The following is a 15,199-nucleotide window of genomic DNA, read 5'->3' as shown; positions in this document are numbered from 1 at the left end:
TCATGGCACATCCTTGCAAATCTCATCTGTACCCTCTCCACTTCAATAACATCTTTCCCATAATGTGGTGACCAGAACTGCGTGCAGTACTCCAGCTGTGATCTAACCAGTGTTTTGTACAGTTCCAGCATAACCTTGATTGTCATGGGATATTGGGTGGGGTGCAGGTGCAGGCAGGAAAGGCCACAATCAGATCAGTTATCTTATTGAATGGTAGAGCAGGCTACTCCTATATCTTGTGTGACCTCCTAGCTCTTGGAGTCATAAGAGTTGTACAGCACAGAAACAGGCACTTCAGCACCTAACTATTCTAATCCCATTTTCTAGCACTTGGCCCATAGCCTTGTATGCTTTGGCATTTCAAGTGCTCATCTAAATACTTAAATGTTGTGAGGGTTCCTGCCTCTACCACCCCTTCAGGCAGTGCGTTCCAGATTTCAACCACCCTCAATGAAAATATTTTTCCTCAAATCCCCTCTAAACCTCCTGCCCTTTCCTAAAATCTATGCCCCCTGGTTATTAATCCCTCCCCTAAGGGAAAGAATTTCTTCCTATGCCCCTCATAATCTTGTACACTGCAGTCAGGTTCCCCCCCTCAGCCTTCTCTGCTCGATGGGAAAACAACCCTAGCTTTTCAGTCTCTCTTCATAGCTGAAATGCTCCAGCCCAGGCAACATCCTGGTGAATCTCCTCTGCACCCTCTCCAGTGCAATCACATCCTTCCTATAGGGTGGTGCCCAGAACTATACACAGTACTCCAGCTGTGGCCTAACCAGCATTTTATACAGCTCCATCATAACCTCCCTGCTGTTATATTCTATGCCTCGGCTAATAAAGGCAAGTATCCCATATGCCTTCCTAACCACCTTATCTACCTGTGCTGCTGCCTTCAGTGCTCTATGGACAAGTGCACCAAGGTCCCTCTGACACTCTGTACTTCCCAGGATCCTACCATTCATTGTATATTCCCTTGCCTTGTCAGTCCACCCGAAATGCATCATCTCACATTCCTCAGGATTAAATTCCATTTGCCACAGCTCCGCCCATCTTACCAGCCCATCTATATCGTCCTGTAATCTAAAGCTTTCCCCCTCACTATTTACGACACCAACAATTTTCATGTTATCTGTGAACTTACTGATCACATCTCCTATATTCACTAAATCATTAATGTACACTACAAACAGCAAGGGTCCCAGCACCGATCCCTGTGGTACACCATTGGTCACAGGCTTCCACTTGCAAAAACAACCCTCGACCATTACCCTCTGCCTCCTGCCACTAAGCCAATTTTGGATCCAAATTGCCCTGGATCCCATGAGCTCTTCTCGTATATTCTGTGCCTCAGCTAATAAAGGTAAGTATGCTGTTTGCCTTCTTGACCACCTTATCTACCTGTCCAGCCACCTGCAGGGCTCTGTGAACATGCATTCCAAGGTCCCTCTGTTCCTCTACACTTCAGTATGCTGCCTTTTATTGTGTATTCCCTTGCCTTCTGAGCCTTCCCTGAAGGTATTACCTCACACCTCTCCAGTTTGAACTCCATTTGCCAATGTTCTGCCCACCATTGATCGCTTCCTGCAGTCTACTGCTTTCCTTGTGGTCATCAACCAAACAACCAAACTTCTTAATCATACCATTGCCCAGGTATGTCCTGTACACAAAAAGCAGGTAAAAAGAACCCAATCCGAACCTGACTGTTCCACAGCGGACCCGAGCCCGACTTGACCATCCCTTGACTTACCTTCCGACTGGGAAGCTCCAGCGCATGCGTGATGACATAGTGACGTCACTCGCTCACTGCGCAGACTCAGTTTCGTCCCAGTTCCGCTAAGTTTTTTATTTTTAATGCTTACCGGCAGAGCACTTACCGTGTGTGTCCGGCCCAACCTGACCCGAGCCCCAAAGCCAGACCCGGAAGAGGGGCCCGACCCGACACATCGTTGGGTCCTGTCGGGTTTGGGTCAGGTCGCAGGCCTTCACCGCCCCATTAGTCCAATCTCGATCATCAGTAAAGTGGTGGAAGGTGTCATCAACAGTGCCATCAAGCGGCACTTGCTTTGCAATAACCTGCTCAGTGATGGTCAGTTTGGGTTCCACCAGGGCCATTCAACTCCTGATCTCATCACAGCCTTGGTTCAAACATGGACAAAAGAGCTGAACTCTAGAGGTAAGGTGAAAGTGACTGTCCTTGACATCAAGGCAGCAGCTGACCGACTATAGCATCAAGGAGCCCTAGCAAAACTGGAGTCAACAGGAATCAGGGAAAAGTCTCTGCTGGTTGGAGTCGTACCTAGCGTAAAGGAAGATGGTTGTGATTGTTGGAGGTCAATCATCTCAGCTCCAGGATCTAACCTCAGGGGAGTCAGGTGGTGAGTTAGTCGCCGCAGGATTCCCAGCCTCAGGCCTGCTCTTGTAACCACGGTATTTATATGGCTACTCCAGTTCAGTTTCTGGTCAACGGTAATCCCCAGGATGTTGATAGTGGGGAATTCAGTGATGGTAATGCCATTGAATGTCAAGGGGAGATGGTTTGATTCTCTTGTTGGAGATGGTCATTGCCTGGCACTTGTGTGGTGTGAATGTTACTTGCCAGTTATCAACCCAATCCTGGATATTGTCCAGGTCTTGCTGCATTTCTACACGGACTGCTTCAGTATCTGAGGAGTCGCGAATGGTGCTGAACATTGTGCAATTATCAGCGAACATCCCCACTTCTGACCTTATGATTGAAGGAAGGTCATTGATGAAGCAGCTGAAGATGGTTGGGCCAAGGACACTACCTGAGGAACTCCTGCAGTGACGCCCTGAAGCTGCGATGATTGATCTCTAACAACCACAACCATCTCAAGATACACTGCAGCAATGCACCAAGGCTACTTAGACAGCACCTTCCAAACGCGCAACCTCTACTAACTAGAAGGACAAGGGCAGCAAATGCATGGGAACACCACCACCTGCAAGTTCCCCTCCAAGCCACACACCATCCTGACTTGGAACTATATTGCCGTTCCTTCACTGTCGCTGGGTCAAAATTCCGGAAATCCCTTCCTAACAGCACTGTGGGTGTACCTACCCCACATGGACTGCAGCGGTTCAAGAAGGCAGCTCTCCACCACCTGCTCAGAGGCAATTAGGGATGGGCAATAAATGCTGGCCTGGCCAGTGACACCCACATCCCCATAAACAAGCAAAAAAAACCTCTACAATTCAAGTTCAAATCATTGATATATACCACAAAAACACAGAATGTAGTAATGAGCCCTGTGAAACCCCACTGGAAACAGCGTTCCAGGTCACAAAAGCATTCGTCGATCTTTGCTTCCTGCCTCTGAGCCAATTTTGAATCCAGCTTGCCACTTTGCCTTGGATCCTGTGGGCTTTTACTTTCTTGACCAGTCTGCCATGTGGGACCTCATCAAAAGCCTTGCTAAAATCCATATAACTACATCAAATGCACTACCCCCATCAACCCTCCTTGTTACCTCCTCAAAAAATTCAATTAGTTGAGACACGACCTTCCCTTTCCAAATCTGTGCTGGCTGTCTTTGCAACTGTCAGCAACTCGCCAAATAATCTTCGACAGCACCTTCCAAACCTGTGACCTTTACTGGGTAGGAGAACTAAGGCAGTAGATGCATGGGAACCGCACAACCTGCAAGTTCCTTTCCACGTCACACAACATCCTGTCTCGCTTCACTGTCTCTGGGTCAAAATCCTGGAACTCCATTCCTAACAGCACTGTGGGCACACCCCTGCACCACGTGGAATGCAGCAGTTTAAGAAGGTGGCTCACCATCACCTTCTCTAGGGCAATTAGGGATGACAATAATGCTGGCCTGGCCATCCACACACACATCCATGAATGAATAAAATAAAAAGGCTGGGGTTGCAAAGGCAAGTGTGTGTGTGGTACACTGAAATGTATGTGTGTGGTACACTGAAATGTGTGTGTGTGGTACACTGAAATGTGTGTGTGTGTGGTACACTGAAATGTATGTATGTGGTACACTGAAATGTGTGTGTGTGTGGTACACTGAAATGTATGTGTGTGTGATACACTGAAATGTATGTGTGTGTGGTACACTGAAATGTGTGTGTGTGTGGTACACTGAAATGTGTGTGTGTGTGGTGCACTGAAATGTATGTGTGTGGTACACTGAAATGTGTGTGTGTGGTACACTGAAATGTATGTGTGTGTGGTACACTGAAATGTGTGTGTGTGTGGTACACTGAAATGTGTGTGTGTGTGGTACACTGAAATGTGTGTGTGTGTGGTACACTGAAATGTGTGTGTGTGGTACACTGAAATGTGTGTGTGTGTGGTACACTGAAATGTATGTGTGTGGTACACTGAAATGTGTGTGTGTGTGGTACACTGAAATGTATGTGTGTGGTACACTGAAATGTATGTGTGTGGTACACTGAAATGTATGTGTGTGTGATACACTGAAATGTATGTGTGTGTGATACACTGAAATGTATGTGTGTGTGGTACACTGAAATGTGTGTGTGTGTGGTACACTGAAATGTATGTGTGTGTGATACACTGAAATGTATGTGTGTGTGGTACACTGAAATGTGTGTGTGTGTGGTACACTGAAATGTATGTGTGTGTGATACACTGAAATGTATGTGTGTGTGATACACTGAAATGTATGTGTGTGTGGTACACTGAAATGTGTGTGTGTGTGGTACACTGAAATGTATGTGTGTGTGGTACACTGAAATGTATGTGTGTGGTACACTGAAATGTATGTGTGTGTGGTACACTGAAATGTGTGTGTGTGTGGTACACTGAAATGTGTGTGTGTGTGGTACACTGAAATGTGTGTGTGTGTGGTACACTGAAATGTGTGTGTGTGGTACACTGAAATGTGTGTGTGTGTGGTACACTGAAATGTATGTGTGTGGTACACTGAAATGTGTGTGTATGTGTGGTACACTGAAATGTGTGTGTGTGTGGTGCACTGAAATGTATGTGTGTGTGGTACACTGAAATGTGTGTGTGTGTGGTACACTGAAATGTATGTGTGTGGTACACTGAAATGTGTGTGTGTGGTACACTGAAATGTGTGTGTGTGTGGTACACTGAAATGTATGTGTGTGGTACACTGAAATGTGTGTGTGTGTGGTACACTGAAATGTATGTGTGTGGTACACTGAAATGTGTGTGTGTGGTACACTGAAATGTATGTGTGTGTGGTACACTGAAATGTATGTGTGTGGTACACTGAAATGTGTGTGTGGTACACTGAAATGTATGTGTGTGGTACACTGAAATGTGTGTGTATGTGTGGTACACTGAAATGTGTATGTGTGTGTGGTACACTGAAATGTGTGTGTGTGTGGTACACTGAAATGTGTGTATATGGTACACTGAAATGTGTGTGTGTGTGTGTGGTACACTGAAATGTGTATGTGTGTGGTACACTGAAATGTGTGTGTGTGTGTGTGGTACACTGAAATGTGTGTGTGGTACACTGAAATGTGTGTGTGTGTGTGGTACACTGAAATGTGTATGTGTGTGTGGTACACTGAAAGGTGTGTGTGTTGCACTGAAATGTGTATGTGTGTGGTACACTGAAATGTGTGTGTGTGTGGTACACTGAAATGTGTGTGTGTGTGTGTTACACTGAAATGTGTATGTGTGTGTGTTACACTGAAATGTGTGTGTGTGGTACACTGAAGTCATAGAGTCGTACAGCATAGGAACAGGCCTTTTGGCGCGTCCATGCCGACCATAATGCCTATCTATACTAATCCCACCTGCCTGCATTAATTCTATATCCCTCTATGCCTTGCTCATTCAAGTACCTGTCCAGATGCCTCTTAAATGTCGCTACTGTTCCTGCCTCCACCACCTCCTCTGGCAGCTCATTCCAGATACCCACTATTCTTTGTGTGAAAAATTTACCCCTTTGATCCCCTTTAAACCTCCTCCCTCTCACCTTAAATCTATGCCCTCTAGTTTTAGTCACCCCTACCATGGGAAACAGACTCTGGCTATCTACCATATCTATGCCTCTCATAATTTTATATACCTCTATCATGTCCCCTCTCAGCCTCCTTCGCTCCAGTGAAAACAGACCCAGCCTATCCAATCTCTCTTTATAACTCAAGCCCTCCAAACCAGGCAACATCCTTGTGAATCTTTTCTGCACCCTCTCTAGCTTAATCACATCTTTCCTGTAGTGCAACGACCAGAACTGCACACAGTACTCCAAATGCGGCCTAACCAACGTCATGTACAACTGTAACATGACGCCCCAACTTTTGTACTCAATGCCTCGGCTGATGAAGGCAAGCATGCCATACACCTTCTTCACTACCCTGTCTACCTGTGTTGCCACTTTCAGGGAACTATGTACTTGTACCCCAAGGTGTCTCTGCTCAACAACACTCCGCAGGGCCCTGCCATTCACTCTATATGTCCTGCCCTGGTTTAACTTCCCAAAATGCATCACTTCACACTTGTCTGCGTTAAATTCCATTTGCCGATCCCTTGCCCACTTTCCCAGTTGATCTATATCCTGTTGTAACCTTAGACAACCTTCTTCACTGTCCACTATACCACCAATTTTGGTGTCATCTGCAAACTTACTAATCATGCCTCTTACATTCACATCCAAGTCATTAATATATATAACAAACAACAGAGGGCCCAGCACCGATCCCTGCGGCACACCACTGGTCACCGGTCTCCAATCTGAAAAACAACCCTCCACTACCACCCTCTGCCTCCTATCACCAAGCCAATTTTGTAAGTGTGTGTGTGTGTGTGTGTTTTCTGTAATGTGTGAACCTCTGATGAAGATGCTGGGGTGTGTGCACGTCAGATGCAGCCAGAAGGACATAAGCAAAGTTCCCTTTAAGATTTTTGTTGAACGTCTGGTTGATTTGTTTAAGTGCGCGGCTGCTTTAAATTCTTTTGCGTGGCTGTGCATGAGCTGTAATTTAAAGGGGTGGATTTGCGCACAGCCTGTGCTGGACATTCAGGCTGCTTGGCTGCACAGCTGAGGGAGCATTGGACATGAGCTAAACTTTCTGGGATGGTTTTGAAGTACAGTTTTAGAGTGGGGTCTGTCAGTTTATCCGATTGAAACTCATGGCAGGAAATAAATCCTCAAGCCTTCAAGTGTTCCACATATAATAAAAATACTTAATCAGTTCTTACAATGTACGTGATGGGCAGGATGTATTGCCCTTTCCTAGTTGCCTTAAAGCAACCAAATGTCGGACTGGATTCACATGTGGTCCAGTCAGTGGGAGGATCATGTGACTTCTCGGTCTAGACAGTTAGTTGAGCTTTTACAACAACAACTTATATAACACCTTTACTGTAATAAAATGTCCCAAAGCACTTCACAGGAGTATTATAAAACAAAGTATTCCACCAAGCCACATAAGAATATATTACGTCAGATAACTAAAGCTCGGTCAAGGGGATGGGTTCTAAGAAGTGTCTCAGAGGGGGAAAGAGAGCTGGAGAGTTTCAGGGAGGGTATTCTAGAGCTTGGGGCCGAGGCAACTGAGGGTGTGGCCACCATTGTAGAGCAATTAAAATCAGGGATGCACAAGAGGCCAGAAATAGAGGAGCGCAGATACCTTGAAGGGTTGTGGGGCTGAACGAAATTACAGAAATAGGGAAGGGCAAGGCCATGGAAAAATTTGAAAACAAGGATGAGAATTTTAAAATCAAGATGTTGCTTGACCGGGAGCCAGTGTAGGTCAGTGAGCACAGGGGTGATAGGGGAACAGGACTTGGTGTGAGTTTAGACACTGGCAACTGAGTTTTGCATGACCTCAACTTTACGGAGAATAGAATGTGGGAGACCAGTCAGGAGTGCATTGGAATTGTTAAGGCTAGAGGTAACGAAGCCAGGAATAAGGGTTTCAGCAGCAGATGAGATGAGACAGGGCAAAGTTGGGAAATGTTACAGAGGTGGAAATAAACGTCTTAGTAATGGCACAAATATGAGGTCTGAAGCTCGTCTTGGGGTCAAATGTGACACGAAGATTGCAAACAGACTGGCAAAATCTCAGGCCTTGCCAGTGAGAGGGATGGATTGAGTAGCTAGGGAATAGAGTTTGGAGCGTGGACCAAAAGCAATGGCTTCAGTCTTTTCAATATTTACTTACAGCCAATTTCTGCTCATCCAGTACTGGATTTGGGATAAGCAGTCACAGAATCACAAAATTGTTACAGCACAGAAGGAGGCCATTCGGCCCATTGTGTCTGCACTGGCTCTCTGAATGAGCAGTTCACCTAATGCCATTCCCCTGCACATTCTTCCTTTTCATATAACTGTCTAATTCCCTTTTGAATGCTTCAATTGAATCTCCACCACACTCTCAGGCAGCGCATTCCAGACCTTAACCACTCGCTGCGTGAAAAAGTTTTTCCTCATGTCAGTTTTGCTTCTCTTACCCATTACTTTAAATCTGTGCCCTCTCATTCTCGATCCTTTTACAAGTGGGAACAGTTTCTCTCTATCTACTCTGTCCAGACCCCTTATGATTTTGAATACCTCCATCAAATCACCTCTCAGCCTTCTCTTCTCCAAGGAAAACAGTCCTAACTTCTCCAATTTATCTTCATAACTGAAATTCCTCATCCCTGGAACCATTCTCATGAATCTTTTCTGTACTCTCTCCAATGTCCTCACGTCTTTCCTGAAGTGCGGAGCCCAGAACTGGACGCAATACTCCAGCTGAGGCCGAACTAGTGTCTTAAACAAGTTCAACATAACTTCCTTGCTCTTGGACTCGATGCCCCTATTAATAAAGTCCAGGATACTGTATGCTTTATTAACCACTCTCTCAACCTGCCCTGCCACCTTCAATGACCTATGTACATATACACCATCATTGAGGATGGGGATATTTGTGGTGCCTCCTCCTCCAGTTAGTTGTTTAATTGTCCACCACCATTCATGACTGGATGTAGCAGGACTGTAGAGCTTTGATCTGATCTGTTGGTTGTGGGATTGCTTGGCTCTGTTTATTGCATGCTGCTTCTACTCTTTGCCATACAAATAGTCCTGTGATGTAGCTCATTTTTAGGTATGCCTGGTGCTGCTCCTGACATGCCCTCCTGCACTCTTCACTGAGCCTCGTTTCTCCTCTGATTTGATGGTAATGGTAGCATGAGGAATATGCCGGGCCATGAGGTTACAGATCATGTTTGAATACAATTCTGCTGCTGCTGATGGTCCACAGTGCCTCATAGATGCCCAGTTTTGAGCTGCCACATCTATTCTGAATCAGATAGAGGGTATCCTCAGTGTGAAGACTTCATTTTCACAAGGACTGTGCGGTGGTCACTCCTACCAATACAGTCATGACAGAAGCATCTGCAACAGGTCGATTGGTGAGGACAAGGTCTAGTAGATTTTCCCCTCTTGTTAGTTCCCTTCCCACCTGCCTCAGGCCTAGTCTAGCAGCTATGTCCTTCAGGGCGGCGCAATGGTTAGCACCGCAGCGTCACAGCTCCAAGGCCTCCCACAGCCAAAGACTTGCAGGTGATAGGTAAATTGGCCGTTGTAAATTGCCCCTAGTGTAGGTAGGTGGTAGGGAATATGGGATTACTGTAGGATTAGTATAAGTGGGTGGTTGTTGGTCGGCACAGACTTGGTGGGCTGAAGGGCCTGTTTCAGTGCTGTATCTCTAAATAAAAAATAATAAAATAAAAAGGACTGAGCCCACTCGGTCAGTAGTGGTGCTACCAAGCTACTCTTGGCGATGGACATCGAAGTCCCCCACCCAGAGTACATTCTGTGCCCTCACCACCTTCAGTGCTTCTTTCAGGTGGTGTTCAACATGGAGGAGTACTGATTCATCAGCTGAGGGAGGGCAGTAAGTAGTAATCAGTAGCAGGTTTCTTTGCCCATGTTTGACTTGATGCCATGAGACTTCATGGGGTCTGGAGTCAATGTTGAGGACTCCCAGTGCAACTCCTTCTTGACTGTATGCCACTGTGCCACCATCTCTGGTGGGTCTGTCCTGCTGGTGGGACAAGACATACCCAGGAATGGTGATGGTAGTGTCTGGAACATTGGATGTTTTTGTGAGTATGACAATGTCAGGCTGTTGCTTGACCAGTCTGGAGGACAGCTCTCCCAATTTTGGCACAAGTCCCCAGATATTAGTGAGAAAGACTTTTACAACAATCAGAGAGCTTTCATGATTATTTCATCTGTTGCCAGCCTCGAAATTATCTTTTATTGAATCCAATTTCACAACTTGTCATGATGAAGTTTGAACTCAAAGCCTTTGGGTTGCTTGTCCAGTATCTTGACCACTAGGCGACTATTTCTAAAAGGGACTGTAGTGTCACAGTAATGTAATTGTACTGACACGTCAGTGATCATTAGTTCAATTGTAATAGCATAGAAGGTGTAAACTAGAATTCAGTAACAAATCTGGCTTAATACTTGAAGCACAGGAAGCTCCTGGGCTATGGGTAGAACACAGGGTAGTGGGATTAGATTTGGATTGCAGTCAACAGAACCACAATAGGCAGAATGACCCAGTACTACAAACTTCTTTGGTTCTTTAACAGAAAACAACATTAAGAAATAAAGAAACCCTTCCGAAGAAGGGTCACTGACCCGAAACGTTGACTCTGCTTCTCTTTCCACAGATGCTGCCAGACCTGCTGAGTGATTCCAGCATTTCTTGTTTTTGTTTCAGATTTCCAGCATCCGCAGTATTTTGCTTTTATTTTATTAAGGAATAGATGTAGACTTAAACAAGTCTGCTCTGTGATTCTGTTTTATTTGCTAAGTAACACTCTGATTTGGCAGGAAAGCAAATACAGATCATTTGGAAAGATAAACTGAGCATTTACAGCTCCAGACACATTTCACCATCTACTGAGTTGTGTCTGTGGGTGTTGGATGCTGTTTGTAAACTCATTGAACAGATATCTGGAGTGGAATTTATACATTCAGCGGGCACTGTGAAATATTGAAATGAATGGAGCTCAGATCATTGTCGAGAAATGAACAACAGGAATTTGCTCCTGTTTTCCCTGTGGCCAGTCCCATCCCTCAGGAGATAAAATAAGGGCAAGTCCAAAGATAGATTGGAAGTGGTGCTGGAGATTCACAGCAGTATTAATTCATTAATCAGTTCTGTTTTGGATACGCTGCATGTTAATATACTGTGAACTAGTCTTGGAAACTAGACCCCCAAAAGCCGAGTAATTCCGGTCAGAGAAAGCAGATCTGCCCTACCTGTGTGCAGAGAATATTTCAAAAATTAAGGAAAGCCAGGACAGATTTGTCAAAGGCAAATTGTGTTTAACCAACTTGATCTGTGTTTTTTGGTGAGGTAACAGAGAGGGTTGATGAGGGTAATGTGGTTGATTTAGTCTATATGGTCTTCCAAAAGGTGTTTGATAAGGTGCACAATAGCAGGCTTGCCAGCAAAGTGAAAGTCCATGGAATAAAAGGGACAGTTCAGTATGGATACGAAGTTGGCTGAGTGACAGGAAAGAGAGAGTAGTTGTGAATGGTTATTTCTCAAACAGGAGGAAGTTATAAAGTGAGGTTCCCCAGGGGTTGGTACTGGGACCACTGCTTTTCTTGATGTATTAATGACTTCGACTTGGGTGTACAAAGCACAATTGCAAAATTTGTAGATGACACAAAACTTGGAAGTACTGTGAATTGTGAAGAAAGTAGTGTTAGACTTCAAGAAGACACAGACGGGCTGGTGGAATGGGCAGACACATGGCAGATAAATTTAACGCACAGTGAAGTGATAATTTTGGTTGGAAGAATGAGGAGACGCAATTCTAAAGTGGGTGCAGGAACAGAAAGTCCTAGGGGTATATGTGCACAAATAAACAGTTGTGGTAAATGGTTGTTTTTCAGACTTTAGGAAGGTGGACTGTGGAGTTCTATGAAGCTCATTGCTAGGACAACTGCTTTTTTAAATATATGTAAATGACTTGAAATTTTACCAGGATGATACCAAATTTGGAGGTCTGGCAAACAGACAGGATGATACCAACTGACTGCAACAGATCACAGCTAGACCAGCAGAATGGGCAGATGGAATTTAATACAGAGAAGTGTGAGGTGATGCACTTTGGTAGAGGGATAGGGAAAGGCAATATAGACTTAATGGCACAGTTCCAAAGAGTGTGTAGAGACAGAGGGGCTGGGGGCTCATGTGTGTCCAAGGTGAAGGTAGCAGGAGAAAAGGAGACGGTGGATCCTGTCGGATGGTTTCCCGAGCAGACCGTCAAAGTCATTTGGCAGAATGCCTCATCACCAGAACTTTCAAACAAGCACCAAGACGTAGCTTGGCTGGTGGTGAGAAGGGCCCTCCCCGTCAGATCCTTCATGCACACCCGAAGTCTCGCCCCCTCCGCACAATGCCCCCGCGGTGGCTGTGGCGGGGAAGAGACGGTCGCCCACCTCCTCCTGGAATGTGTCTTTGCAAAGCAGGTGTGGAAAGAGATGCAGTGGTTTTTGTCGAGGTTCATCCCAAGCAGCTCTGTAACACAGGAGTCTGTGCTCTACGGGCTGTTCCCAGGGACGCACACCGAGACAAACATCAACTGCTGCTGGAGGGCTATCAATTCGGTGAAAGACGCCCTTTGGTCTGCCCGAAACTTGCTGGTCTTCCAGCGCAAAGAGTTGTCCACCACCGAATGTTGCAGACTGGCACATTCCAAGGTCCAGGACTACGTGCTGAGGGATGCACTAAAGCTTGGGGCAGCCGCAGCAAAGGCTCAATGGGGAAAGACCACAGTGTAAGGTTCCCCCATCAAGCTGAACTGAGGGGCTGGATCCATGGGAAACCCCTCGAACTGTATCGTTAATATTCTCAATTGCTGTAAATGTAAAACTGTAATTGGCACGACAATTGTGAAACGGAAGGGTTGGGAAGAAACGCATGACAGTATTGAAGGAAACTGATCTCCCTTGCAATGTTTGTATTTTTTGGTGCTGTTTTGAAACTGTTTGGCAATGTAATTTTTACAGATTTTTATGAATAAAGTATATTTTGGAAAAAAAAAGGTGAAGGTAGCAGGACATATTGGGAGAGTAGTTAGTGAAGCATATGGGAAATGGGGCTTCATAAATAGAGGCAGTGAGTACAGAAGCAGGAGGTTATGTTAAACCTTTATAAAGCAGTGGTTAGGACCCAAGCAGGTTATTGTATGCACTTGTGCTCACCACACTCCGGGAAGGATGAAGGTCTTCCAGAGGCTGCACTGGAACAATGCAGATAGTACCACTCGATCCCCGGAACCCTGGAGGCAGCGAGTTCCAGCTCGTTAATGTCTGTGTTTAAAGATCAAAAACAATCCGTTAAACACTTCACCTGAAGGAAGGGCTTCTGCAGTCATGTGACTCCTTTACCAAGATGGCGGCCTAATCTCGCGAGAGTCCCGGCGGCCGCGCGCAGTGAGCTCTGGGATGGCGGTGCCGTTGTGGAGGCTGACGGAGGCTCTGAGAGAGCTGATAGTGCCGGGGGGTGAGGAGAGGGAGTGTGGGTGAGGAGGGGGGGTGAGGAGAGGGAGTGTGGGTGAGGAGGGGGAGTGAGGAGAGGCTGAGGGCGGGGAGTGGGGGTGAGGAGGGGGAGTGGGGGTGAGGAGGGGGAGTGAGGAGAGGCTGAGGGCGGGGAGTGGGGGTGAGGAGAGGGAGGAGGGGGTGAGGAGGGGGAGTGGGGGTGAGGAGGGGGAGTGGGGGTGAGGAGGGGGAGTGGGGGTGAGGAGGGGGAGTGGGGGTGAGGAGAGAGGAGGGGGAGTGTGAGGGTGAGGAGGGGAGTGTGGGGGTGAGGAGAGGGAGGAGGGGGAGTGTGGGGGTGAGGAGGGGGAGTGTGGGTGAGGAGGGGGAGTGTGGGGGTGAGGAGGGGGAGTGGGGGTGAGGAGGGGGAGTGGGGGTGAGGAGGGGGAGTGGGGGTGAGGAGGGGGAGTGGGGGTGAGGAGAGAGGAGGGGGAGTGTGAGGGTGAGGAGGGGGAGTGTGGGGGTGAGGAGAGGGAGGAGGGGGAGTGTGGGGGTGAGGAGAGGGAGGAGGGGGAGTGGGGGTGAGGAGGGGGAGTGTGGGTGAGGAGGGGGAGTGTGGGGGTGAGGAGGGGAGTGTGGGTGAAGAGGGGGAGTGTGGGGGTGAGGAGGGGGAGTGTGGGTGAGGAGGGGGAGTGTGAGGGTGAGGAGGGGGAGTGTAGGGGTGAGGAGAGGGAGGAGGGGGAGTGTGGGTGAGGAGGGGGAGTGTGGGTGAGGAGGGGGAGTGTGGGTGTGAGGGTGAGGAGGGGGAGTGTGGGTGTGAGGGGGAGTGAGGAGAGGCTGAGGGCGGGGAGTGGGGGTGAGGAGAGGGAGGAGGGGGAGTGGGGGTGAGGAGGGGGAGTGGGGGTGAGGAGGGGGAGTGGGGGTGAGGAGAGAGGAGGGGGAGTGTGGGTGAGGAGAGAGGAGGGGGAGTGTGAGGTGAGGAGGGGGAGTGTGGGGGTGAGGAGAGGGAGGAGGGGGAGTGTGGGGGTGAGGAGAGGGAGGAGGGGGAGTGTGGGGGTGAGGAGAGGGAGGAGGGGGAGTGTGGGGGTGAGGAGAGGGAGGAGGGGAGTGGGGGTGAGGAGAGGGAGGAGGGGGAGTGGGGGTGAGGAGGGGGAGTGGGGGTGAGGAGGGGGAGTGGGGGTGAGGAGAGGGAGGAGGGGGAGTGGGGGTGAGGAGGGGGAGTGAGGAGAGGCTGAGGGCGGGGAGTGGGGGTGAGGAGGGGGAGAGGAGGGGAGTGGGGGTGAGGAGGGGGAGTGAGGAGAGGCTGAGGGCGGGGAGTGGGGGTGAGGAGAGGGAGGAGGGGAGTGGGGGTGAGGAGGGGGAGTGTGGGTGAGGAGAGAGGAGGGGGAGTGTGGGGTGAGGGGAGGGGGAGTGTGGGGGTGAGGAGAGGGAGGAGGGGGAGTGTGGGGGTGAGGAGAGGGAGAGGGGGAGTGGGGGTGAGGAGGGGGTGGGGGTGAGGAGGGGGAGTGTGGGTGAGGAGGGGGAGTGTGGGGTGAGGAGGGGGAGTGTGGGTGAGGAGGGGGAGTGTGAGGGTGAGGAGGGGGAGTGTAGGGGTGAGGAGAGGGAGGAGGGGGAGTGTGGGTGAGGAGGGGGAGTGTGGGTGAGGAGGGGGAGTGTGGGTGTGAGGGTGAGGAGGGGGAGTGTGGGGTGAGGGGGAGTGAGGAGAGGCTGAGGGCGGGGAGTGGGGGTGA

At 48.4% G+C, this 15,199-nt stretch overlaps 1 protein-coding gene and 1 long non-coding RNA gene across 5 annotated transcripts in view; one reads left to right on the top strand and one right to left on the bottom strand.

Annotated features, from left to right (window-relative positions):
• LOC137378665 (uncharacterized) overlaps positions 1–13,365 on the bottom strand; it is a 41,333-nt gene extending 27,968 nt beyond the window's left edge. For all 3 annotated transcript variants that reach the window (XR_010976639.1, XR_010976638.1, XR_010976637.1), the window contains exon 1: positions 13,197–13,365. This is a non-coding gene — a long non-coding RNA (uncharacterized lncRNA). The remainder of the gene's footprint in view (positions 1–13,196) is intronic.
• A 73-nt stretch (positions 13,366–13,438) lies between these two features.
• Positions 13,439–15,199, top strand: part of tango6 (transport and golgi organization 6 homolog (Drosophila)) — a 209,881-nt gene continuing 208,120 nt past the window's right edge. For both annotated transcript variants that reach the window (XM_068048952.1, XM_068048951.1), the window contains exon 1: positions 13,439–13,497. In XM_068048952.1, the coding sequence (XP_067905053.1) occupies positions 13,440–13,497 (58 nt within the window). In that variant the 5' untranslated portion in view covers position 13,439. The remainder of the gene's footprint in view (positions 13,498–15,199) is intronic.

The sequence above is a fragment of the Heterodontus francisci genome, chromosome 17 (assembly GCF_036365525.1).
Source record: "Heterodontus francisci isolate sHetFra1 chromosome 17, sHetFra1.hap1, whole genome shotgun sequence".
NCBI lineage: Eukaryota > Metazoa > Chordata > Chondrichthyes > Heterodontiformes > Heterodontidae > Heterodontus > Heterodontus francisci.
The sequence above is the reverse complement of the archived record's forward strand: the minus strand, read 5'-3'. Positions and strand labels throughout refer to the sequence as shown.